This window comes from Sinocyclocheilus rhinocerous, unplaced genomic scaffold (assembly GCF_001515625.1).
Source record: "Sinocyclocheilus rhinocerous isolate Xijiao unplaced genomic scaffold, SAMN03320098_v1.1 scaffold909, whole genome shotgun sequence".
Taxonomy (NCBI): Eukaryota; Metazoa; Chordata; class Actinopteri; order Cypriniformes; family Cyprinidae; genus Sinocyclocheilus; species Sinocyclocheilus rhinocerous.
This window is the reverse complement of record NW_015666359.1, coordinates 319,010-345,937: the sequence shown is the minus strand read 5'-3', so window position 1 is coordinate 345,937 and position 26,928 is coordinate 319,010. Positions and strand designations below refer to the sequence as shown.

Sequence of the window (26,928 nt, the reverse complement as noted above, 5' to 3'; positions counted from 1 at the left end):
AAGACATTTATGGGATTTTACACTGGAAATAGATCTGAAGATGACATGCTTTGAGAGGAAAATGCATTGTATTGCATATACACACAATGTGTGTTAATGTGGTCTAAATGAAAAGCAAGCGCATTTCGAAAGATCATAATTCACATTTAATCACCACAACTGCAAACATTACAGGTTTTACTTTACTGATAAAAATAAATGTAAAATAAAAATATACAGTGGTGGCCAAAATCATTAGAACACTAGTATTTTCACCAGCTAAAAAATGGTTTTAAGTCAGTTATTTCTATCTTTTGCTGTAGTGTGTCAGTAGGAAATATCAGTTTACATTTCCAGTAATAATCCAGTGAGATTTTTGTCTGACAACAGCCAGTGCTCCACACAGAGATCTGCTACCTTGTATTTAGCATGTTGATATGCAGATTTAACAGTGTTTAGCATAAACACACGTTGATAGCAGTTTTAAGCTACGGTGTCCTTTGTGGTTGCTAATGTAGGTGGTTCTTATTAACTATTGTAAAACAGGTTTCCCAACAAAAAACTGATATGGCTTCAGTAAGTGTGATGAGACGTTTACCAGCAACAGAAAACAAAGCACAGTTTAACTCAACTTGAATACAAGCATGAAATGACATTAAAAAGTCTTTTTACACCATCAAGTTTCTCACAGCAAAACCGTAAAACTCTCATCTCAGTCTGAAAGAAATGGTTGAATTGAGCACAGTCCATAATTGGATTAAAAAATACACAAGTCTGCACGGCACATTTATGTGCGTCACTACAATATAAAAACATGGTGATGTGAGAACATAAGCGTAAACTTTACTTCTTTCATTTGTTAGGTAAGCAAATGTGTTTTTATATGTTAGAATATGGCCAGTGTTGGGAGTAAAGCATTACAAGTAACAGAAGTTACGTAATCAGATCAGATTTTTTTTCAAGTAACTAGTAAAAGTATCACATTACTTTTAAATTTACAACGAAATACCCGAGCGACAATTTTTCAAATAAGTAACGCAAGCTACTTAATTTCACTTTTTGGTGTAAAAGTGCCTTCACAGTTGCAAAAAATATAACTTTTGGGGTTTTTATTAAGCAAGTCCAGCCAAGCCGAAGTAAGGTAAAAGTAACGTAATTTATTACTTTCCATAAAAAGTAACTAAGTAACACAATTAGTTACTTTTTACGGGGTAAAGCAATATTATAACGCATTACTTTTAAAAGTAACTTTCCCTGACTCTGAATATGGCAGTTACACACTGGGTAAACCACAGAGATAGCTAGCTATGGCCCATTGAAATAACTTTAACATGAAAACAACTTCTGTAAAGTTTAAAAATATCAGAGCCAGTTGTTGGGGTGGGCTCTTACAGCTTTGACCACTGAGCTTCAGAAAAACACACTAACCACTGTCCTTTTTCCTCAACAAACACTGAGAATAGCATCGATCAGGCGTCAAGACACACTATTTGAAATTATTTCCTTTATTGACTAGAAAGCAGTGCAGAGAGAGATGGGGATAGATTAAAAAAAGCATTAAAACATGACCCAGGTCTTTATGAGCCAACATGTTGCAGGCAAGTGTGCTTTGATCTGCACCACTCACTCCGACAAGACAAAGACCATTAAGCAGACATGGATCTTGGCTAGAAATAATCAGTATCATAAAAGGTTATGTTTTAGGACCGATGATGTTCTCATGTGCAGAATTTTGTTCATTCACATCCAAACTTAAATTTCATAAATATGGCACATAAGAGCAATACATTCAGCTGGTTTGAACTGATTCAGATTGATGAAAATCTGTGCATGTAAACATAATAACCAGTGCTACTACAACAAATGTCTTCAAGCGGGTATTAAATGACCCTCCAGTGAATCCTGGACACTCTTTTGTGACAATTCGTTTTTCTCATAGGCTACAAGTCCTCTAATCCAGTTGTGTCCACCTTTACTTTGATGAACAGCGTGTCGTCTCTCACATAAACGGCATTTCGAGGGGCCTCCAGATCGCCGTGGGATATGAATCTCGGGAAACCCGTGGCCACATTAGAATCAGATGTTGGCCGATGAAAGCTATCGCTGTTGGTATCGGGGGTGAAAGTATTGCTCTGGTGGTTCCTCGAGCCACTTTGATCCAGCAGTGTTAACGTTATGTTCTGTCTGAATGGCCATGGTAAGAGCGAGTCGAAGTCTCCGCGCATTATCGTGATGTAGAGCGACAGGTGAGTGCCTCTCCCTGAATTCTCCCCGCCGAGGTAAGCCCGCACACTGAGCTTGTAGCCGCTACGGCTGGTGTAGAGGGGGGTCGAGTTGAGTAGGGTGCCGGCCTCTTTCCGGTGCCAGTAGTCGCGCACTTTCCAGATGAGCTTCCCGTCGTAGGAAGTGGATTCCAGCTGGTGGAAACGCTGCTCGTTAAACTGCAGCTGCTCCACGTGGATGTCTAACAAGCGGGTATGACGCTGACACGTCTGCTCTAACGCACCTGAAGGACACAAACACACACAGTTCTACTGTTACTGTTTCCACAGAGAACATCTGGATGGTATTGCTCTGTGTGAGACCAGAAACAAACTCTATAATTCACTCATCTTATGTATAGGCCACGACACACTAAGCCAGGGTTGTCAAAACTCGGTCTTGGAGGGCCACTAGAAGGCAAGCCTGCAACCATTAGCCAAAAAAGCGTAACAGCTAACGGAAAGGAGACCATAGGCGTTTTGTTTTTTTTAATGGATGTTAATAGAGGAGAGGCTTCACTACACTGAATAAACAGCTTTTTAGAGGAAACAGCTCAACATTTAATGAATCGACAGCCTATCGGCTAATCTTCAGCATGTTTTACACCAGGGGTGTCCAAACTACGGCCCGCGGGCCATCTGTGGCCCACTATCACTCCTGTGGCGGCCCGAATTTGTCATTTATCTTGCAAAGATATGCTTTCTTATTCTGTTTTCCACACACATTTTTATGAAAATGGATATAGTAGCCTACTGTTTTTTTCTGGATTATAATTTTTTTTTTTCATCTGAAAAAAAAATAGGTTTAATCTGAAACAGGCTATATAAAGCAATCAAGGTCAACTTGACGCACATTAGAATGGGTGACGAATGAGAAAAGGCAAGTGAGTTTGTTTTGAGTTTGTATTGTGCATTTTCCAGCAACCACGCTGCTAGTTTCACTTTCGCTTTAAATATGTAGGCTGGGCATTTATAATATATGTTTATAGTGAATGCCACTATAATTTGTGTTTTTTTTCTTATATTTTCATTCTTTTTTTTTTATTCTGAACATTGCTAAATTTACAGGATTTTTTTTTGGAGTGTGGGGAATATACATGTTTCTAATGTTTGTAAACGTGTTGTTTATTTTACATTATTTCTGAATGAAATGATAAAATGTGTCTTACACATCAATCGACTTGTACACCAATGCAACTTATCTGTGTGTCATAAAGTGCTCACAAAAAAATAGGTAGATATGGTACAAGAATAGAACTGCCATGTATGTATACATACAGTACAGTAGTAAGTGAGTGTCAATTTAGAATAAAAAATAAATAAATCGAAGCTTCATTTGTCATAAACATATTATGCGGCCCCTCACTTAATGTGGAAAACTTGATGTGGCCCTGGAGTCAAAAAGTTTGCCCACCCCTGTTTTACACTAAACAATACTTTTGGATTGAACTATTTTTAGAGTTTATACCGAAAAAATGCCGTTTTATAAGAGAAGTCACTGACTTTTTGTGACAGATGGGATACAGCTTACGGCATTTCCCATTCATTTCTATGATATCCGTAGACGCCGATTAAGTGCCGTACAACTCTGACTGAAATTTAATGACATCAAGGCTGTAATGTGATTGGTTATGAAGGGACACGTGATCCAAGTTAGCCATTACGCTCTCTCCAATAGTAAGTAATACAGACCCTCTCATCTCCCTGTAGTAAGACAATCTCTGGCCAGTGTCCTGCAGTTTAGCTCCAACTTGTCTCAACACACCTGCCTGGAAGTTTCGAGTATGCCTAGTAACGCCTTGATTAGCTGGCTCAGGTGTGTTTAATTGGGGTTGGAGTTAAACTTTGCAGGCTGTTGGCCCTTCAGGATCAGGATTTTTGGACACCCCTGGATTAAACAATGTCAGCATAGGGCTGGACGATATGACGTAAAATCAAAATCTCAATTAATTGAACATTTTACCTCGATTATGATTAATGAACAATTATTTTATTTATTTATTTGCCCTCTGACAAGGTCTGTACTGTAAATATACTCAACTATTAAAGGTGGGATATTTTATCTAATGAAAGAGTGCATTTCTTATCTTTGTGGTTTTAAAATAATAAAAAGCTAAACATTGCAGGAAGGTGGCCCTCCAGGAGCAAGATTGGACACTTGCTCAGTTGGGCCCAGTTCTTGCATTACTGCGAAGACAACAAACATCAATTCTCGATGGGCAACATTATCCTTCAAATGTTTTGGCCAGTAAAACCATGTGTTATTCAAATAGGTAACAAAAAACGCTGAAAGTCTACCTAATTTGTTTAGCAAGGTAAGTCTCTTCAAACTGTCGCTCTACCAAAAGACTACCCTGTTGAACAGCGTATGTTGGTTAGGTATGTTTTGAAGCATAGTAGCTGGTTTGAGTTGGTTTAAAGGGGTCATATGATGCGATTTCAATTGTTCCTTTCTCTTTGGAGTGTTACAAGCTCTTGGTGCATAAAGAAGATCTGTAAAGTTGCAAAGACTAAAGTCTCAAATCCAAAGAGATATTCTTTATAAAAGTTAAGAGTCAGCCACACCTACCTAAAACGGCTCATTCTAACACGCCCCCACATATCTACGTCACTATGCGATCACAAATGCAGACATGGTTTTATGTTTACGCGGCGCGATGCAACGCAACACGTAAAAACACAGTATAAGTCATTATAATCAGTAATTATGTCCCCACTGGATGCAACAAATGCCTCGTTTGTAATGGGTTTTATTGGTTTTGTCTCGTCGTGCCGGGAAACGGCATCACAATATGGTGAGGGCCGTAACATTTCCGTCACCTCGCTTTTCAGACCGATAAGCTTTGAAAAATCGATGCGTTTCAGAAAGGCGGGGCATAGAGGAGAAACAATAATGTACAGTATGTGGAAAATAATGTGCTTTTTGAACCTTAAACTGCATAAACACATTGCATTACACCAAATACACAAAATAATGTTCTTTTTAGCAACATCATATGACCCCTTTAAGCTGGTCATGTGCTGGTCCTAAGCTGGTTAGCTCCTGCTCAGGACCAGCTTGACTTAAAGGGCACCTATTATGCAAAATCCACTTTTACATGGTGTTTGGACATAAATGTGTGTTGGCAGTGTGTGAACACAACCCTACACACCCTACAATGATAAAAATCCACCCTCTCCTTATTTTTTAATTCCCATTAAACCAAATCAGTCTCACTAGTCCTGCCGTTTTGATTCTCTAAGCAATATGACATCACATTGCTTAGGCCCCGCCCACGCCTTTGACTGACAGCCCTGCATTGCCATAGTTTCCGGCCTCAGAGAGTTGAATGCTGTCCTTCATTTTCTCCGCTCTCGAGCAACTGTAACGTCAACAATGTCTCGTAAGCAATCCCCATGTTCTGTGTTTGGATGTAAGACTGAAGATAAGAGTCTTCATTTTCTCCCAACATCTGAGCTGCTGAGGACGCAGTGGATTTTTTTTTTTTTTGAAGGTAATGCGCCTCAAAATCTACTTAAATACATTTATGTCTGGGCAAATCAAAATGTTAAAATGAAGTGTTATGTCATGTGTTTTTGCTCAATATTAATATAGGGGGAGATCTTGTAGTGTTTAATGTTGTATTATTTTAAAATGTAAAAGGGTTTCTGGTATGTGTAAGTTTGTGGGGTTACCACTGTGCAGAAGAGTAGAGCCTGTGGTGAGGAAGACGATTAGCCAAATCGTAGTAAATTATGTTACTTCATTTAAAAAGTAATGGCTGTGCAATTTTCAACACAGTGATAGTCTGTTCACTAAGTGCTTTGTTATGAGCAGGTGTTCTTAAGCTATTGTAAGCTAGCTATATTTTAAAATATGAAACGTGTATATCATAAATGATTATTAAATATAAGAAATTTATATTTCCATATATGTGTGCATAAGCAAGTTACAACAACATATTTTAACCCAAAATTAAGTGGTGAATTTACTAACCCTGCAAAACAGCACCAGAGAAAAAATTCTGGTATGTTATATGTGCAGCAGCAGTATTTCTTACATGCTCACAGCAGCATGTGCGGATGTATTGGCAGTAGCAAGTTTTGGTACTTGCAGCAGCGTAGCAGATCTATTTTGCCAAGACCAAATACATTAACATTGTCATGTACATTACCATGCCAATCCCTCCGAGAGTTGTCATGACAGAAATATTGTGATTTTATAAGTAAATATATTGTCACATATTTTTCAATATATGAAAGCGGCAATTCCTTATGTATTATTCAATATATTGTAATATATTTACACAATGTATTATTCTGTATAGTTTCTAATATACCGTTATGTCATTTAATATGTAGATCATTCATATATTAGGAAATATGTTTTCTTTGCATCAGACTTGACTTACCCAGGTGTTCCCTGAGGCTTTCTGTGACGGCCACCTGCTGTCTGAGGGAGTCCAGCGGTGCCCGAAGGCTCGGGAGCTCTTCGCTCAGTTCAGAGCCCAGAACGCCCCGCAGATCCCTCAGTTCACGCTGAACGCTGCAGATCCGCACTCGCTGCTCCTCCACAGACCTCTGCCACACAAACACAGAGCATACAGCCAACTCTGATGTACATACAAACTGTTGTATAACAAGAACTCTGCATATCCATGTATTTGGCAAAGAGATAAATAAAAATGCATAAATATGCACTCAATTGAGGCAGATCATTTTTTTTCACCCAATAAGAAGACATCACACAATCTACGATTTTGAAAAAAAAAAAAAAAAAACCTTGTGGCACTGCCTGGACAGATCATTTGATTGGATAACCAGACTAACTAGTGGACCAATCTCTGTGCACACCATCTTAAATGTTGTTTTAATCATTGCTTGAGCCAAAGTCTGTCATCAAAATGATTCCTTGAAGAACGGTCTCACACGATTGCATTCACAAATATCAGGCATCCAAATGCAACATTGTTTGTTATTGTGTTTCGCAAGTAATTTATTATGTAGGAAAAAGAGCTACGGTGACTTCCCCGGTTGCAGAAACTTACATTTTATTATTTATATTTTGTACCAGTTTCCCAGGAAGTGACGTTTTTGATCTCTTGAACACATGAGATGAAAATAGCGCTTTATTCGCAAATGTTTTATGCAGTATTCCAGTTTTTATATACGCTATGACTCTATAATGACCACATAAATAATTGCAATAACACATTATTGTACAACTAGATAAAAAAGTTCATCAAGACAAACTTTAGGTTGGCTTGAGAAAGCCTAGCCTGAAAGTTTAAAGCAGTTGTAAAAAAAAGTTTGAAAATTTAGGTAGATTAGATAGATGTTGATAACATGTTTCTAGCATGATTAGCATGTTTTTAACATGATTAGCCAGTTACTAGCATATTGCTGGCATGATTAGCATGTTACTAGCGTGTTGCTAGCATGATTAGCAAGTGACTAGCATGTTATTAGCTTGACTAGCAAGTGACTAACATGTTGCTAGCATGATTAGCAAGTTACTAGCATGCCGTTAGCATGTTTCTAGCATGATTAGCATGTTAATAGCATGTTGCTAGTATGTTTCTAGCATGATTAACTTGTCGCTAGGATAGATAGATAGATAGATAGATAGCTTGAATGAGTTTGAATGGATTAGAAATAGTACATAGAAGGGAAGCTTGATTGAGTGTAATGGGCTTCAGTTTGTTTACATTTGAATTTTGACAAGTTGGAGTTTGAATAGTCTTGGCTCATTTGAACATTCCGTCAATGTAAGTCTATGGGATTTTTATGATTTTTAATCTTCATTTTTATGAAAACCGTAAGTCCGATCAGTTAGAAAAGATATTGCACACCCGGTCAGATCAGTCTGAAGAGCTGGGCTGAGTTTGGTGGTTCTAGCTTGAAAGCTCTAGAAGGAGGAGCGTTCAGAAATTTAGTCTAAGAAGAATAATAATAAAAAGCTTAAGTAGCAGATCAGTAGGTTGGCTTTCTCAAGTCAACCTAATGAATGGTGAGGATTCTCTGAATAACAAAAATAATTTACATTAGAGTGAAAATTGTTGCTGCTATAGATTCAGAAACAAGTCGACTGTTCCCTGAACTTGGTATTGTGAGGGATTATGAGAATTTGAGAAGACGTTGTTTTTTTGTTTTGTTTGTATTTAACACAGGGTTTCTTTACCTGTAAGGTAGTAAGAGTGCTGTCACACAGGGTGATGTCCCGGTCCAGATTACTGACCACGAGACTTTTGTCCTTCAGCGCCCCCTGCTGGACTAACATATCCTGCTGCAGCTGCTCCACCTACAACCAGAACCATTTGTATGTTACAACATTTGTATTTAAGCAATAGTTAGCATAGCACTTAATGGGATGTACTTATAACATTGTTTTATGAACCATGATTTTACACTGACATTTACACAGCTTGTTTCATACCTGTTTCTCAAGTTTGGTGTTGCTTTCCAGAACAAGCCGAACATGGGAACTGAACTCTGTGTTTTCATGAACTCGCACTTTCCCTCTTTTAGCCTGGAAGAAAGACAGAGTTCAAAGGCTAAGATCTGAAAACGTGTCACAGCTCCAGACAAACGGAAACATTTATTGAACTGCATTCACATTGAACAGGACAGCATTAATAAAAAGACACTTTCACTTGCTTTAGTGTTAGATTATAACGTTTCCTTACTCTGAATGTGCAGCCGTAGTTATTATAGATGCAGTCAGTCTCCACTTCGAGACACTCGTCAGCATGAGCTTGCAGCTGCAACGAGGATCGACAAGCAAATTAAAATACCTGACTATTCATGGAGCCCCTAATGGAGCGGGCATGTTGATGGAAAAATATGAGATGGGAGGGAAATGCTCGCAAAACGTTTACCCGAACATTTCATTCGCTCACAAATCATTTGCGTTGTTTCCAAACTTTGAAAGTGATGGAGATAATATGAATATGAGGTGGGAGGAAAATGGTATTTTAGTGCTTCTGCAAGCAAAATGCAAAATTTTTTGGAGGAATGCATTAGTTTTTGCAAGCAAACACTTTAAAACACAATTTTTCAATGACCACTTAAGGGCTCCCATAGCTTTAAAATGGGTGAAAAAAATATTATAATTCAATTCTCCTGGGCTCACCTGCAAAACGTTGCATTTTCTCGCAAAACTACTGTTTCCCAAAAAACTTTGTGTTTACTTGAAAGAAGAAAAATCTATTTAAATGCCTCCTGTGTTCTCTCTGAAAACTTTTGCGTTTCCCAGAGAAATTTTGTGTTTGCTCGCAACAATATTTTGCATGTGCAAGTGAACACAACGTTTCTGTGGGGAATGCAAAGTACTGTATCTTAAGGAAACCAAACACAATACTTCTGCGAGGGAGCATAAATGTTTTGCAAAAGAATGCAACGTTTCTTATCGGAACACAACACTGATTCTGAGTAAATGTGAAAGCATTAAAGGTGACATATCATGAAAATCTGACTTTTCCAGGTTTTAAGTGCTATAATCAGGTCCCTGGTGCATCTACCAACCAAGGAAACGTGAAAAAGATTAACCCAGTAACTTTGTTTTGGTAAGCCTTTTTCTGCAAGCGTCTGAGAAAACGAGCGCGTCTGATTTCTCTCCCTTGGTGACGTGGCAAAGGGATCTCATTATAATATTACCACCCCTTAATCTGTAAATTTACACTCAAGGCGCCGTCATTTTGATTTCGCAAGCGACAACGGTGTACTAGCTCTAATGCCATGGCGAAAGTTTGAGCAAAACATGCGAACTGTTCTGTGTTTGACTGCACAGACGAGCACAGAACACTGTTTAGAGTCCCAGCCTCAGGGGAGACGAGCAGGGGATTTATTGATTTATTTAAAGTATATTGCTGCTGCCACACAGCTCTAAAATAAACATGCAATTTATTTCCCAGCTGTTTACCTTCACAGACATAACCCTCTGTTTTTGTAACTCGTGTGTTTTTAACGTAAACTTGTGTGTGAATGAGAACTTAGTTTAGCACTCACATGCTGTGACAGCCGCTTTCTGTCCGTGTGCTTCGGATGTGTGCGCTCAGAAAACCGTAGATGTGGTTTAAAACGCATGATTTCAGCGCGATAAACATGATAATAGAACCAAAACAGATGTTTTAGCAGATACGAGCTGTAAAGGCGCAGCTCTATTCTGGAAAAGGGGGCGGGGAGCAGCAGCTCATTTGCATTTAAAGACACAGGCCCGAAAAACAGCGTGTTTCTGCTTCCACTCAAAATGGGCATTTTCAAAATTATATAATAAATGATCTGTGGAGTATTTTGAGCTGAAATGTCACAGACGCATTTTGGGGACACCGGAGACTTATATTACATATTGTAAAAAGGGGCATAATATGTCTCCTTTAAAGTAGAATTTCCCATCTCATAATTCTTCCATCTTCGTGTCTCCTTAGGTGCTCCATATTAATCTAGAGAGAGCAATTTGCAGCAAGGCAGGACAATGTGCACTAGATGCATATTCATTAGAATACAACTTTCTAAAAGCAGAGTAAAGTATCTGACTGTGCCACACCTTGTGTCTTTTGATCATCTGAAGACACTTGTTGGGACACGGGATTTCCATGTCCAGGCATGAAGTCTTCTGATGGACCTGTCATAGTTCAGAGGCAAGATTAGAAACAAGCACACCTCAGATGACTGCATGCAGTATTGAGAGAGGGAAGCGTTCTGACCAGCAGCTGAGACGCGGGGAACGGCTGTCTGCAGTGATGGCAGGACTCCTGTCGGAAGGAGCAGACGTTCCTCTGATGGTCCAGTAGGTTTTTACGTAACACAGTGTCATTGCACCCTACATTTGAACATCCAATTCGCTCATATTGGCATGCTTTTAGATGATCCTGAGAAAGAGAGGGATTGTATTGTTACTCTCAGATGATGAACACAGACACGCAATTTCCAGCATATTAGGTCACGTTTTGCCTTTTACCTGAAGGTCGCATAGGGTAACCCTCTGTGTGCAGTCTGGGGCGTTGGTGCAGTAGATCTCCAAGTTAAGCAGTTCCCGTTTACAGCAGTTGTCTTGAAAAATCTGCAAGCATTGGAACTGCTATTCAGTGAAATATAATGCATATATGAAATATAATAGGCATTTAAAATGTTAATATTCTCACCTCTTCTGGTTTTATAGGAATGTTGTCTAAGGGACATTTCGAACTTCCCCCGTTTTCACTGAAAAGAGGAAGGTTTACACAGTGCCAAATCATTTTAGATGCATGTTATGCACTGTTTATCTTTGCTGATATGCAACAACTTCGGCGAATGAGTTTTTCTTACAGGTAAGCCCTCACGCACCGAGCGCAGAAGATGTGCCCGCAGCCCGTCTGGTGAGGGTTCAGGACGATCCCGCCGCAGGACGGGCAAACGAACTGCTGCTCTAAGCGCAACACGAAGCGCAGCGTGCGATTGGTCAGAATGGCTTCCAGCTCCCATGCCCTCATGAGCTCAGAGTCCTGCCGGGACACGCACTCGTTCTCCTCTGCGGCCATGGAAACCTGCTGAAATCACAGTGACACAGCGACAGATATGTAAACTGCATTGACAAATGCAATTCTGTTTCATGCTCCTCTTTTGTTTTTAGCATCACTGAAGTTGATCTACTTATCCAAATCCTCTAATAACACCTGGAACAAATATTACAAAGAACTATTAAGCATTTATATAATTCTTGTTGTGCTGTGCTCCAAGTTCAACATATGTGACCCTGGAGCACAAAAGCAGTCATAAGTAGCAATAGCCAACAATACACTGTATGGGTCAAAATTATAGATTTTTCTTTTATGCCAAAAATCATTAGGATATTAAGTAAAGATCATGTTCCATGAAGATAATTTGTAAATTTCCTACCGTAAATATATCAAAACTTAATATTTGATATTTGGACAACTTTAAAGATGATTTTCTCAATATTTAGATTTTTTTGCACCCTCAGATTCCAGATTTTCAAATAGTTGTATCTCAGACAAATATTGTCCTATCCTAACAAACCATACATCAATGGAAAGCTTATTTATTCAGCTTTCAGATGACGCATACATTTTTTGACTGGTTTTGTGGTCCTTGGTCACATATTTTAATGCATATTTACTTGCATTCACAATTTCAAATATTGTATTAAGTTATAATACAACTAACTGAGTATCAGAAAGTTAACAAAATACACAAACACAGTTTCAGTTTTATTCAAAAATTATGCTTATAGTAATATTTAATATAATATTAAATTAATATTATATTATAATAATTGTTCATTTAAAAGTTTAAATTAAATTAAGATGGAGTGAATTTTGAATAGTTTGAATGGCAGCTTTTATAAAACGTCTGAAATGAATTGAAAAAAAAATTCATTCCAAGTGTTTCTTCATTGTTTCCTTATTCAAAATGTTTCAAACCAAACATGTTTTCTCAGGAAAATTGTTTTAATTGGTAATCAATTTAGCGTCTCCTTCCTTGTTCTCAATATTAAGCTCCATCCTGGTAGTCTTTTATAACATCACATGAACTAAAGCCAGTTCCTTTTCCTATTGAGCTCCTACAGCAGTCATTTTTGATGATTTTTATAATCTTACATTTTTTTTGTATCCTTTTTTTTTTTGTGGTTTTGTCATTATCAACCATTTCACCGTCTGATAAAATTACAAACAAACAAAAAAAAAGTATAAAAATATTTGTATTTCCATCCTGTTCATTTTCTTGTAAGCAATTAAGCAAGTAACCATTATGCAAGCAATACAATTATAAAAATAATTTAAAATAATTACAAGGTTGAAGCATCTGGGCATTATTTCCAAAAGTCAGGTAAACCTTTTTTTTATAGGAAGACTTCCTTTTACTTTTAGATCAAATAAATCCTATGTTCAGTTAATAAATGCTCTATGCGATCTAAAATGAATTCACTTCAATAACCTGTATGTTAACTTGGAACATAGTTATGAGGGGTTAATGCGTTATATTACTGCGTTACAGCAAAAAGTAATATACTACTGTAATATTATTACTTTTGTAATGCGTTACTCCCAACACTGGTTACAAGGCTGACAGATACAGTTCAATTTGACTTTCAGTTTGGTAAAACTACAAAGCCCTACAAGGTGTAGAAATGTGAATAAATATCCATTCCGTGATTAAATGTTAGTACAGTTGACATTTAACATCTTCCTTACCCTCATACACAGCAAAATAGAATAATGTGATAATAAAGGGGACTTTAATTTATCACCGCATAGTTAAAAAACGATGATGACCAAATTATAGTAACAGAATCGACGCATTAATCTACTTTTGTTACTGATGCAGTTTTTTAATCTACTTTTGTTACTGATGCAGTTTTTAAAGCACACTGCTGGCTGTTCCTGTGAGAGAGATTGCAAGCGTATGGGGAATCCCCAGTGCAACAACATGGCACTGTGTATCTAAACTCAACTCAAGCAGCTTACTATTACACCCCTTTATAAACACAGCCAGCAGCTCACTTAACCATCTAGTCCACATTGAAAACATTTACTTTCGCTTTACACTATCAGCTATATAAATCGCAGTATTTATTTCAAAATGCAGGGGTTTACTTACCTGAGGGCTGATGGTGTTAATAGCTCATTTTGAGTAATGTGAGGTTCAGTGGATGCAAGTGAATCCTGATATATAATATTTGACAGCGATGCGTCTCGGAATGACCAATCCTACTATGGCGAAGGCCTTGGCTCATGAATATTAATGAGGGAACGTCACAGAACAGTTACAACGCAACGAGCTAATGAATATTCATAAAGGAAGCCTTGGCTACAGTAGGTTTAGTAATTTCTTGAACGGAAAGTGCACTGCAGGAAGTTTCTGTAAACGAGTAAGAGAAACTACTTTAAATATTGAGATACACTTGAATGCATCTTGCAACTAAAATAGGAACAAACACTCCAGTGTGTAGAAATGCTAAATGAAATGAAAATGAAATTAGAGTCTGTGTTCAAACGTGTTTTAATGTTTCCATATGACACTTCACATATGAACATGCTTTAGGCACAAATTTGGAGAAGAGACTTTTCATTATTTTACATGTAATGCCACCACACTCTGAGCTGCCTACAACCTGTTCTTTAAAAAAATGCAAGTAGCTTGCATAAAAAATAACTTAATATCGTCAAAAATTGTTGTGTATTGTTTGAGACATTCAGCACTTTTCAATACGCAGCCAATCTGCATACAGTAGAAACAGCACTTTTTTTCTGCTGAAATAAGCATTAAAATTATTTTGTAAGTGCAAGGAGCACACACACATAAAACTCTAGTTAAGACTTCAAAGGAACTAGCAAGAAAACTAGATAAATCATGGTTAAGTTTGTACACAAGTGAAAGGTGTTTACACAGTGACTGTCTGCATGCACAGGAATATTCCAGCATTAATCAAATATATGATCGGTCATATTCTGGTTATGTAATTGTCGAGCAGACTACCATAACCAGACTAACATTTCAGTTTCTAAAGATACGAATGAGACCGTGTAGGCCTTGCAAAGACCTTAAAAACACTGTAACTTAATATCTGCACATCCAAACAAAAGTAATTCTGGATTATACAGCTGTGAGAAGTCAATCGATTCATGAAAATAAAATAAAAAAAATCTTGGAGCAAAACTACTTTAATTTAATTAAATTAATGTTCTACAAAGAAGAAATGTCATCTCATGATATAAATTTACGTTCTTGAGTAATATTAATAACATCAATGAAAAATTAGTTGCTTAAATTACTAAAACAAAGGGCAAGGCATTCACCATTATTTCCAGAAGAGAATAAAGGGGAAAGAATGTACATTAGTTTATTCCGATAATGCTCATCTCATGTATACAGTAATATTCAGAGCTGTGGATTATGTAAACATCTTTCAGAATAAAGGTTTAACCAGAACATAGACCTAAATTGGAAAACGATGTGCATTGTAAGCATGATCTGATTAACTGAAGAAGAGTAACGCTACATGCATATTCTGATTAAACAGCACACCTAATGAAACTGCTCAGGTCAACAGCTTAATGTCTGGTTGGAAAGTGTTTACACTTTTCTGCAAGTCAAACAGGTTTATAAACAAACCCGGTTAAATTCTAATTAACAGATGAGGTTGAAAATAAGTGTTTTATACTCAAAAGGGACTGAAGTTGTTTTTCGGTATCCATGACCCCCCCCAAAAAAAGGGTATGACAGTAGGAATTTTCTATGATTTTCATTAGCAATTAAGTATGAGATTATATTTTCTTGTTAAGAGCACTTTGATGGCAAGAGAATTTGGACAGGTGATTTTCTGCCAGTCTGTAGCACCAAATATTAAAATATGAAACACATAAAACGACACAACACAGTAATCAACCACAGACACAGATGAACAACAAAATAACAAGCAAAACCCTTTTAAAGAGGTCTGCCGTTACATCATAGATACTAAGGAACAACAAGAAAAAGTGCTGAGATAGAACACAATATTTTAAAGACTTAAAGCGATAGTTCACCCGAGAATGAAAATTACCCGGTGATGTAATCACCCTCAGGGCATCCTAGACGAATACAATAAGAGTTATATAAAAAAAATGTCCTGCTTCTTCCAAGTTTTATAATGGCAGTGAATGGGTGTCGAGATTTTGAAGCCCAATAAAGTGCATCCATCCATCATAAAAATAGCTTCACGCGGCTCCGTCAGGTTAATAAAGGTCTTCTGAAGCGAATCGATGCATTTGTGTAAGAAAAAAATATTTAAAACTTCATAAACCGTAACCTTAACTGTCGTACGCACGTTCACGAGAGAGAAGTGACGAACGCGGAAGCGCAGAGGAGAGAGCAAAACAAAACACCAGTCATGAATTACAAGCACAAAACGAGGTTTCGTAAAGAAAAATGTCAAGAGGATTTCGAGATAAACCAAGAGGAGTTTTCCTTTCCTGTAAACAAAACTTGGTTGTTGTTTTTTTTCTTACACAAATGCATCGATTCGCTTCAGAAGACCTTTATTAACCTGACGGAGCCGCGTGAAGCTCTTTTTATGATGGATGGATGCACTTTATTGGGTTTCAAAATCTCAACAGCCATTCAACTGCCATTATAAAACCTGGAAGAGCCAGGACATTCTTTAAATATAACTCCGATTGTACTCATCTGAAAGAAGACAGTCATATACACCTAGGATGGCTTGAGGGTGAGTAAATCATGGGGTGATTTTCATTTCTGGGTGAACAATCAATCGCTTTAAAGTACAATGTTACAACATGATTACAAAATAAAAAATAAAATAAAAAATCAGTTCAAATAAATATAAAGTTACGTAACTAATATATACACAGTTTAAAACGATCATTCTTTTCCTAGTATTCACAAGTGCTAACTAATTACCTTCATCAGCAATGTCACAAATATGAAACACATCAGTGTAGAGAGGAGGGGGCATCGGACTGGATGCCCACCAGAGAGGGCGGCTGCTGGCCCGGCGCGGCTGAAGCCATGCAGGGAGCAGGGGCTGTGGGGCGGGGGTTGAGGCGAGGAGGGAGGGGGTTGGAGGGCCGGATGAGCGGCGGAGGCTGGTTCAGGGCAGGACGGGGCTGAAGGAAGCGGGCTTGCTGCTGCAGAGGCGGAGGCTGGCGGTGTAGCGCTGGAGTGGCAGGAAGAGATGGGCGCAGAAGAGGTGGAGGCTGGTTGAGAGAGCTGGAGCTGCTGGCTGCTGTTAGAGACGCTGATGTGGCTACAGGAGACGGACCCGAGGCTGGGGTCACCTGACCCTGATTAAGAAAGAAAGGTGAAGACAACTTTTTACTATTTTATGAGAGGCAAAGCTAGGCGTTTAAAGAAGAGTTTAGCCAAACAACTGTGGTGGAAGGGAAGAGATTCTCTGACTGAAGGTTTTTTCTCCATTCTGTCACCGATGGAGTTTTGGTTCCTCTGGCTTGCTTAGTTGGGGACACTTCATTTCCAGCGATATCGTCGATTGCACAGATACTATTTAAACTGAACTGAGATGGACGATGCATTATTGACACACTATTTTCCTATTTGATACTGTAAAGCTGCTTTGACACTATTTATATAGCGCTTTTAAACAATACAGATTAAGGTGACTCGACTGATAGTTTTTTAGGAAATACCGTACTTTCACCATGTACTAAAAGACCTTATACTTTTTTACAAAATAGTTAGTATAACTGCAAAAACGTCCACACTTAGGATATTGTCCACGTGTCTTCATTAAACATTTCACATTAGGTAAGCACAAAAGAAAAGCTTTTACATTAATACTATTCAAGATGAACTCGCTGGACTGAAGCCACTTAGGTTTACTTGATTATCCATACATTTTTCCAGAGAAATCATGTTGAAAGGCATTAAATATGATACAACAGGCTTTTGAGAAACATCCATTTGTACATGTCTCATCGTCATTGTATTGCATTGCATTATATGTTTTGTCCCCCACAATAAAAACTACACAGCTTCGATCATAAAACTAAGCATTAAGTATAATCTTACTAAGGCATTATTGGGAGATCTAGAGTGACAACTGATATTTTTATCATTGTATGTATGACTTTTTTTAAAATTTCATCATCAACTGGTATTTGACAACACTAGCCCAAAGTTGACTTCAGTTGTTACACTAGCGAATGCGTACAGTGCACGTGATGCGAATTTCGTCATCAGGAAAGTACGCATGTACTGCACACGCACCACCCGATTTTTGTAACCCGAGTACTTTGTACGCGCAAGGTCGCACACGCACATTGAAATAGTTTTGCACTAAACAGTTGTTCCACAAGGTGGCAGCACTGGCCCCGGTCGCTGTTTCACAGTATAAAATTAAACTACAGAGACGGATTTATATGAGAGGCTTCACAGTTTTAACCCTTACCTCTTCCTCTTCTTCATCTGTGCTCTTTCCTGAGGAGATGTTGCTGTTCTTTCCATCCTCACCAGAGCTGGCACCGTCTCCGTTGGGAGTGTGCGTTCCCTGCTCCGCCTCCCATTCCTGAAGCACCTCGTCCAAGTTAAAGCGACGCCGATAGTTCACAAAGAAATTCTTCACCTGCCCCACCGTTTTATTCCCAATCACATCAGCAATAGCCTGGAAGTCCTTCCCATATTTTCGTACCCCTAGTTAAATGAGGCAAAAGATGTTGTGAGTGAAATTTGGTATAATAACAGGTACAAAGCTGATGCCATTAACCATTTACTTACCTTGTACTGCCAAAAGCTGCTCATCTGTTGTCCAGCGGGCATTAATTTTTTGGGTGCACTGGAACAAAACATGACATTTAGCAAAATGACGATATGCAAACAATTCAGATTAAAGCGCATATGAGAACAAGTGCAAGCAGAAATGAGTCACCTCAGGCAGTCTGAGTTCATCAATTCCATCTTCAATCTTCTGTTTAAGTCCGCTGTTTAACTGCTTGGCATTCTGAACCTAGAAAACCAGGTAAACTTGTGAGGAAGAAAGAACGTTAAGAATAGGGATGCTCATTTCGGTTATTTCTCCTAACCGACAACTGGCGCTTGTTAACCGATTACTAACCGTTAAGATTATTTTAATTCAGAATTGAATTAAATTAGACAGGATAAGTGTCTATGACCCGTTAAACATACCAAAATTTGTTTTTCAGGGATTAATCTTACATGCGCAAAAAGCAGCAAACAACAGAACATGATTAGGCCCAATCCCAATTCTATTTTATACCCCTTCCCCGTGTCCCTTGAAACAGAGCATTTCTTTGAGCAACATGACTGTAAATATGAGCTCACGATTGAATGTAACATAAAACAAATGATTACTTTTCGTTAAAATCTTTATTAATGCCAAAAATGCTTACATTTATGTGTCTTTTTGTTCGCTCCGGCAGCCATGTTGCCGCTGAAGCCGGTTTACGCTGAGATAATTCATACCCCTTCGTTTGAAGTGTGGTCCCGAAAAAACTTTGTTTGAAGGGCTTTCTAACCCTTCCCCTACCCCTACCCCTCCAACCAAAAGAGAATCGAGACACCCCTACCCCTTCACGTGAACGTGCGAAACGGAGGGGTAGGGGAAGGGCTAAGGGGAAGAATTGGGATTGGGCCTTAGTCACACCACATCACGCACCTGCAGCGCTTCTGCCAGCAGAAAAAAACATAATAAACCTAGGCTATATATAATGAATAAATAGGCCTACACAAGATATTTTTACTTAATAAATATACAAAATGAAAGAAAAAAAAACACACAGCAGGCTAGTATGCACAGTTTCGGTTTATTTTTGTGCTGCACGAAAGGAAACCAAGACGGCAGAAAGCGGCATCCTATTTTTCCTTATTTTACAAAAGCACAAAGATTTGTTTTTATTGGTAATGCACACAGATAAAAGCAAACCTTTTACAGTTTCGATTATCTGTATGGCTAGGAGTAGTTGCTTCCACTGTTAGAAAGAAAAAATTCAAGAGATTGCGCCGGCGCCGCACGCTCTCACACAGTTAAGCATTGCTTACTTGACAATGCAGCCTGTTCATTATCATAATAAAATACAGTCAGTCAAACATATGGAAAACAACACATTGCTCAATTTAAATAATCTGTGCCTTTAAACATTATCACCGTCCCGCCGTGATGTTATGCGGTTAACAGTAAACCGGTTAAAATGAGCATCCCTAATTAAGAACATTAAAAAATTATCTTCAAAGGCTTAGACTGACATTAATTCCAAAAGGATAATTTATTATCCCCAAGATTTGTATTTTTTAACCTCTTGGAGATTCCTGGCCGTACCTGTCGTTTCAGGGACACCAGCTCCATGTCGAGCTGCCGCAGGACAGAGCTTGCGGCGCTGGAGCTGCAGGAGACGGCCACCACGTCCTCCTGTGTGAGGTACATGCCTTTGGGAGGGCGGCACTTGGACCGCTGGCTGTGGTGACGGTGCTGCAGGGTCTGGTGCTCTCTCCGTCCCAGTGCAATTTTGGAGCTCAGCATCTGAGGCTCTGCATGACTCTGTCAGGGGAAAAACAAATCACTGCATCGAGACGCTGAAAAAAGAATCAATAGACACCTTTAAAGGTGACATATCATGAAAATCTGACTTTTCCAGGTTTTAAGTGCTATAATCAAGTCCCCGGTGCATCTACCAACCAAGGAAACGTGAAAAAGATTAACCCAGTAACTTTGTTTTGGGAAGCCTTTTTCTGAAAGCCTAAGAAAACGAGCGCGTCTGATTTCGCTCCTTTGGTGACGTGGCAAAGGGATCTCATTATAATATTACCGCCCCTTAATCTGTAAATGTAAAACACCCACAGCGCCGTCATTGTGTTTTAGCAAGCGACAACGGTGTAGCAGCTCTAATGCCATGGTGAAAGTTGGAAAAAACGCGTGTTTCTGCTTCCACTCAAAATAGGCATTTTCAAAATGATATAATAAATGATCTGTGGAGTATTCTGAGCTGAAACTTCACAGACACATTCTGGGGACACCAGAGACTTTTATTACATATTGCAAAAAGGAGCATTTGTCTCCTTTAACATACTTCTGAATATTTGAGATATGTATTTATTACAAAATCACATTACCTCCTTCTTCGCCTCTTTTGTAGGGTCATAGTCACTGTCGTTGGCCTCAATGGGGTTGGCTTCTTCCATCTCTTCCTCACTATTATGTCAAAAGCAAAAGTAAAAAGACCAGAAACACTAAAAACTTGAATCAACTCATAAATGAGCTCAAAGGTCAAATGGATAAGTGACCTTTCATCTTGATTACTCCGGTTTGCCAGCTTTCGCGCTTGTCGGTCCATCAGACTCGTCCGGGATCGCGTTTTTTTCCACGAATAGTAGTACTTCACAAGACTGGATATGGATTTGTCCGGCAACTACAATCAATTATCAAATTCAAGAATTAGAGTGTAGGGTATAAAATATAAAATTGCAATTAATGATGGTTGTGAAGTATCAGTGACTCCAACAGGGTACATCTCACAAAAATAGATTTATACCAAAATAAAACCACATTAATAAAAAAAAAAGGCAAATTTTTTTTCTAGCAATAAAATGCTTTTGAAAGAAATCAGGGCTGCAATCATTTATTCAAAAACGCAGTAAAAACTGTAAGTTAATACTGTTAAATATAACAATTTAAATAACTGTTTCGTAGTTAAATATTTGAAAACTGTAATTTATTCCTGTGATCAAAGCTGAATTTTCAGCATCATTCCTCCAGTCTTCAGTGTCACATGATCCTTCAGAAATCATTCTAATATGCTGATTTGCTGCTCAGTCATAAATTATTATTGGTGCTCCGTTATTAATGTGTTGCACAGTATAATGCAATATCTTATTGTGTAAAACAGCTTTTGTAGCTTAATACCTTTGTGGAAACCATGATGCAGTTTTTTAGGATTCTTCAATGAATAGAAAGGAGAAACTGCAAAAGAGTAATGTTCAAAAGCACAGCATTTATTTGAAAGAAAAATCTTTTGCACATCAGCATATTAGAGTGATTTCTACATAGGGATGTAACGATTATGGTTATGCGAAATTGTTGGTAAATTTTCACAATGCATTGCCATAAAGTATTATTTCTCATTTCTCTTTCTGGGATTAAATGTGACCTAGACACATGTCACTGTTAGCTCAGTAGCACTAGCAGTGACGACTCACCATCTGCTGGATCCGATGGAAGCTCTTCCCATGAAAGCTGAACGCTTGTTCAAACAACACCTTGTCCTCCACCGTCCACTCATCAGGGAAGGGGGTGAAGTTTGGCAGATCAGCAAGGGACTTCTCGATGTTGTGTTTATGCCAGAAGAGCATGCCGAGAGCCTGTGGAGCACAGAGGACATCCATACATTAATTAACATGGACAACAACGACAGCTTTGAGGACTGTGTGCTCGTAACTCACCTGCTCAACATTGTAGCCATGCTTTTCTTTTGCAATTGCAATGTACTCATCCACTGAAAGAAAACACACACACACACACACACACACGTACACAATAATGCATGATGTTGTCACAATGAAAAATGAAATGCCCCAAAAAAAAACAAGTTGCAAACACTTACATTTAGAGTCAAGTATTGTGTGATATGGAGACCAAACCAACATGCCACCGTTGTCTTTATCGCTGTATTTTGTGGAGCCTACAAAATTACAATACAAAAAGGTATGCATTAAACATGTACAAAAAACTTGTAATGTTATTAACAGACTTTTAAGATTTCACTGTTAATTTGATAGGAGTTAAAATTTTAGTATTACCAGTATTAATTAAAAAAATTATTTAGTGTTGCAGTTATTGGAGGGTTAAATCACATTCCGGTCACAATTTTGTGTCTCATTCGCAAAATTCACAAGTTAAATAGTCATTTAAAGGCATTTTCACTTCAGTCCTGAATAGCACACAAAACTGCTATTTTATCGCCTTAGGAAATTTTACACGTTATTAAACGTTTCGCCTGTTTAATAGCTGATTTATAAACGAGCAAAAATCAAGATTAAACTGTGACTCATATTTAATCATATGTCAAAGTTACTGGGTTATATTAGCTGATGAGTGGCTATCACAGCACACCTCGCTTTTCAGACCGATGAGCTTTGTAAAAATCGACGCGTTTCAAAAAGGCGGGGCATAGAGGAGAAACAATAATGTACAGTATGTGGAAAATAATGTGTTTTTTGAAACTTAAACCGCATAAACCCATTTTATTACACCAAATGTGTTCCTGTGGCTCAGTGGTAGAGCATTGTGTTAGCAGCGCAAAAGGTTGTGGGTCCGATTCCCAGGGAACACACATAATGGTAAAAAATGTATAGCCTGAGTGCACTTTAAGTCGCTTTGGATAAAAGCGTCTGCTAAATGCATAAAAGATTAAATACACAAAATAATGTTCTTTTTAGCAACATCATATGACCCCTTTAAATTCAGAACAGAATAGAATGTTAACTTAAGAACAGAATGTTAAATTCAGAACATAACAGAATGATAACTTAAGAGCATAACAGGAAAATTACTTCAGAACAAAACAGAATAGAATGTTTATTTCAGAATAGAAGAGAGAGAAATGTTAATATCAGAAGCACAGAACATTTTGTTATATTTTAAATAGAACAGAAAAGAATGTTAGCTCCGGAATAAAACAGAACATTCATTTCTAAATAGAACAGGACAGAATGGTAAAGAACAAAATGTTAGTTTCAGAATAGAAGAGAATGTTATTATCAGAAAAGAACAGAGATGAATGTTAATTTAATAACAGAGCAGTTACCTTCAGAACAGAACAGAACAGAACAGAACATATACAGAATAAAAAAACAATAGAATATTCATTTCAGAATAGAAGAGGGATGAATGTTAATCGCTAACAGAATAGAGATGAATGTTAACTTCAGAACAGAACAGAACATTCACTTTAAAACAAAGCAGAACAGAAAGTTAGTTTCAGAATAGAAGAGAATGTTAACTCCGTGCGTTCTCCGCATCACGAATCAGAGCGCCTCTGATTGGTCACTGCATTCATAAACTCAACAGAAATCTGTGTGATTGGTTATAAACTTAAACGCTGCAAACAAGGCCTTAAAAAGAAACCTGATGCAACGTGAGCAAATCTATTTTAAATGCAATTGACGCAATCTCTCAGTCCTGACATGTTTGATTTCACTTTAAAAAACAGAACATTCATTTCTAAATAGAACAGGACAGAATGGTAAAGAACAAAATGTTAGTTTCAGAATAGAAGAGAATGTTATTATCAGAAAAGAACAGAGATGAATGTTAATTTAATAACAGAGCAGTTACCTTCAGAACAGAACAGAACAGAACAGAACATATACAGAATAAAAAAACAATAGAATATTCATTTCAGAATAGAAGAGGGATGAATGTTAATCGCTAACAGAATAGAGATGAATGTTAACTTCAGAACAGAACAGAACATTCACTTTAAAACAAAGCAGAACAGAAAGTTAGTTTCAGAATAGAAGAGAATGTTAACTCCGTGCGTTCTCCGCCTCTGATTGGTCACTGCATTCATAAACTCAACAGAAATCTGTGTGATTGGTTATAAACTTAAACGCTGCAAACAAGGCCTAAAAAGAAACCTGATGCAACGTGAGCAAATCTATTTTAAATGTAATTGCCGCAATCTCTCAGTCCTGACATTTTTTAATTTATTTCACTTTAATCGTAACTGTAACAGATCTAGCTTAATTTTTCAAGGGCATTTTTGGTTTCCTTATCTTGAATTTGGGGGGCATTTTTGTTCATTTTTGCCCCAAGCCCGGTTAATGTCCTACCCTGATAACAACGTGAATGAAGAAGCATCCTCGTGAGAAACGGCGCGAGACTGACTGGTGTAGTATGCAGTCACACAGTAGCTACTCTCAGCAGTACGCAGTGTGCAGCACGCGCTCATCACACCTTGATCCGCAGCACCTGCGGCTCCTCAACGGTCCCGCTCCCTCGCGTGCTACCGACCGCTCACTGTTCGATCGCGAGCGGCAGACTCGCCACGCAGCTCCGTGATTGGCTCAATCACGCGCCAGGTTACTTAGAGGCTCCGTTTCCCGCCATCGCCCCCCTTAACGCGTGAGCGCGCGCATCAGCACACGCCGCTAATTTATAAACCGAATTAAGGTAAGAAAGACGCTTTATTTCACTCGTTCCTGTATTAAGCGGTTCTCAGATATGCCGTGTTTGTTTGGGCGTTTACCGAGCGCGTTTTACACTTGTGTCACTTTGTAAGAACTTGTAGTAATTAATGTTCCGGCAGTTAACTTCGTGTTTATAATGTTTACAGTGCCATTATTATATTTCTACACTTCAGGTTACCGAGTGAGCGCGCTGTTTCTGTGGAAAGCGAATTGTTTGCGAACTATTTCAGTTAATAACGTCGTAAAATCATCCGGTTTGTCCAGTTTCCGACGTACACTAGTCTGAAGTTAGTTGTGTGTACATGTGTATGCTTCTGTTCACCTGACAGTTTTTTTTTTCTTGTAAGTTTTATTTGCTTACAATAGAGTTTAGTTGGCGTTTACTTGAGTTCAGAGTTTGCACTTAAATGAGCGTCTGCCCTTGTTGAGCTGATTCGCCAGTGACCTCTGACCTCGCAGGCCGCGAATAGTTTGCAGACTAGCCGGTTTTTTATTTTTATTTTTTTTGTGCGTTGGTCACCGTCCACATGCCTTTGTGTGTGTTTGCTCAAATAATCATTCACAATGTCAAGGAATATCACCTTCTGATTACCTGAGTTTGGTCGGTATGGCTTTTTGTTATGAAGGTCAGTGTGTGTATTAATGTCAAATTAGTTTAAATGATCTCTGCATAGACTGGAAGACAACTTAAGCTCACTTGTTCTGTTTAATTCTGCTCTGAATGCTTGCGTGAGTTAGAGTTGTGTGATATCTGTTGCATTCAGAGGTGTTCATGAGCTGCATGTTCTCCTCAGCAGTTCTGGAGGTGCAGCATTTGTGTGTTTTAGTGCACACTGGAGGAAATAAGCCCTTTATGTTCTAGGCTATGTGATATAGGTTTTGTGCTTTAAATGTGAGGACCCAGACACCCTTATCTGACCGGCCTGTTTCAGGACAGGAGCCTCTGCTGATGAGTTGAATCAGGTGTGTTTGATTAGGGAAACATCTAAGGCTTTCTTTCTTTATCTGTATCTTAGTTTTATATTCTGTAAAGCACTGTGGTCAACTCCTGTTGTGTTTATTTGTGCTATATAAATAAATGAAATGAATACAGAGATTAATTAATTACAAATTGTTCCGAATTTTGAATGCATTTTAAGAATACTTTTCCCATCAGCTGGTCACAATGCACAACACCGCTGTATGCTGCGTCACAGACGCATGCGCTCTCATGTAAACAAGCACGGATGAGAAGCTCATGGCGTGAGACGCTCTGAATGAAAGCACACATTCACTCTCTGTCAGCAGATGGTGCTAAACAGCAAAAATGCAGCCGTTACCCCGGAAACAAAGCAGCTACTTTCTGTTTCTGAAACGTGTTTAAGGCCCCGTCCACACGGAGACGCGTTTAGCTGTATACGCATACATTTTGTATCGTATAGGTGTTTCGTCCACACGGATCCGGCGTTTTGGGATAGTGAAACCGATATTTTTTGAAACCGGGTCCCAGAGTGGATAAATCTGAAAACGCTGCCCTTGCGTTTTCGTGTGGACAGCGAATCCGTATATTTTCTGAAACGATGACGTCATCAGCCCACGTCTCGCCCCTAGTCAGACACCGCTACGTCACGTAACAGCAACAAAAACATGAACAAACACTGAATGATTGTCTTTTTATTAACTAACATTGACACAGATTAATAAATGTATTGTTCCATGTTCGTTTGTATACCGCGCGCAAGGTTTATGCGCATAGTCCAAGTCTTCTCTGTTTTAGTGCATCTCTGTGGCAGAATTAAAGCGCCACATACTGGTCTGGCATGTATACTACATCGTTTTGTGTCGGTTTCGTGTGGACGCAGATATTTCTTGAGACGAGGGGGAAAAAAAGATCGGATAGGGAAAGCTCTGGCTTCGTGTGGACGTAGCCTTAATGCTTCAAGATGAGAAAATGGATTTGGGCTTAGGAAGGATCTATCTGGTTAAATCAGTGTAAATGTTTTGCAGTGGGGACATTTTCACAGCGCAATTGGCTACACAATAAAACAAGGCAGTTTGAAGTTTTTTTTTTTTT

General features: G+C 38.5%; 3 protein-coding genes across 6 annotated transcripts in view; 1 reads left to right on the top strand and 2 right to left on the bottom strand.

Annotated features, from left to right (window-relative positions):
• Positions 1-1,479: 1,479 nt before the first annotated feature.
• Positions 1,480-13,851, bottom strand: LOC107732237 (TNF receptor-associated factor 5-like). Its single transcript, XM_016543517.1, has 11 exons — positions 13,818-13,851; positions 11,526-11,746; positions 11,363-11,420; positions 11,179-11,280; positions 10,925-11,089; positions 10,765-10,842; positions 8,906-8,980; positions 8,656-8,748; positions 8,401-8,520; positions 6,632-6,800; positions 1,480-2,485 (listed from the first exon to the last, which is right to left on the bottom strand). Exons 2-11 carry the CDS (start codon positions 11,735-11,737, stop codon positions 1,920-1,922), a joined length of 1,638 nt encoding a protein of 545 aa, XP_016399003.1. The 5' UTR covers positions 11,738-11,746; positions 13,818-13,851; the 3' UTR covers positions 1,480-1,919.
• Positions 13,852-16,412: 2,561 nt separating this feature from the next.
• Positions 16,413-24,637, bottom strand: LOC107732234 (REST corepressor 3). The gene is made up of 11 exons (XM_016543513.1): positions 24,574-24,637; positions 22,289-22,366; positions 22,128-22,180; positions 21,885-22,046; positions 20,973-21,097; positions 20,802-20,880; positions 20,011-20,229; positions 18,604-18,681; positions 18,453-18,510; positions 18,127-18,368; positions 16,413-17,002 (listed from the first exon to the last, which is right to left on the bottom strand). The coding sequence occupies exons 1-11, from the start codon at positions 24,635-24,637 to the stop codon at positions 16,652-16,654; spliced, it is 1,509 nt and encodes a 502-aa protein (XP_016398999.1). The 3' UTR covers positions 16,413-16,651.
• The window catches only part of elavl2 (ELAV like neuron-specific RNA binding protein 2), a 34,285-nt gene continuing 31,982 nt past the window's right edge, over positions 24,626-26,928 (top strand). Inside the window, exon 1 of one of the 4 annotated variants that reach the window (XM_016543524.1) lies at positions 24,626-24,858. The gene's annotated coding sequence lies outside the window, so the exon portion shown is untranslated. The remainder of the gene's footprint in view (positions 24,859-26,928) is intronic. The other 3 variants (XM_016543523.1, XM_016543522.1, XM_016543525.1) reach the window with 3 other exon arrangements.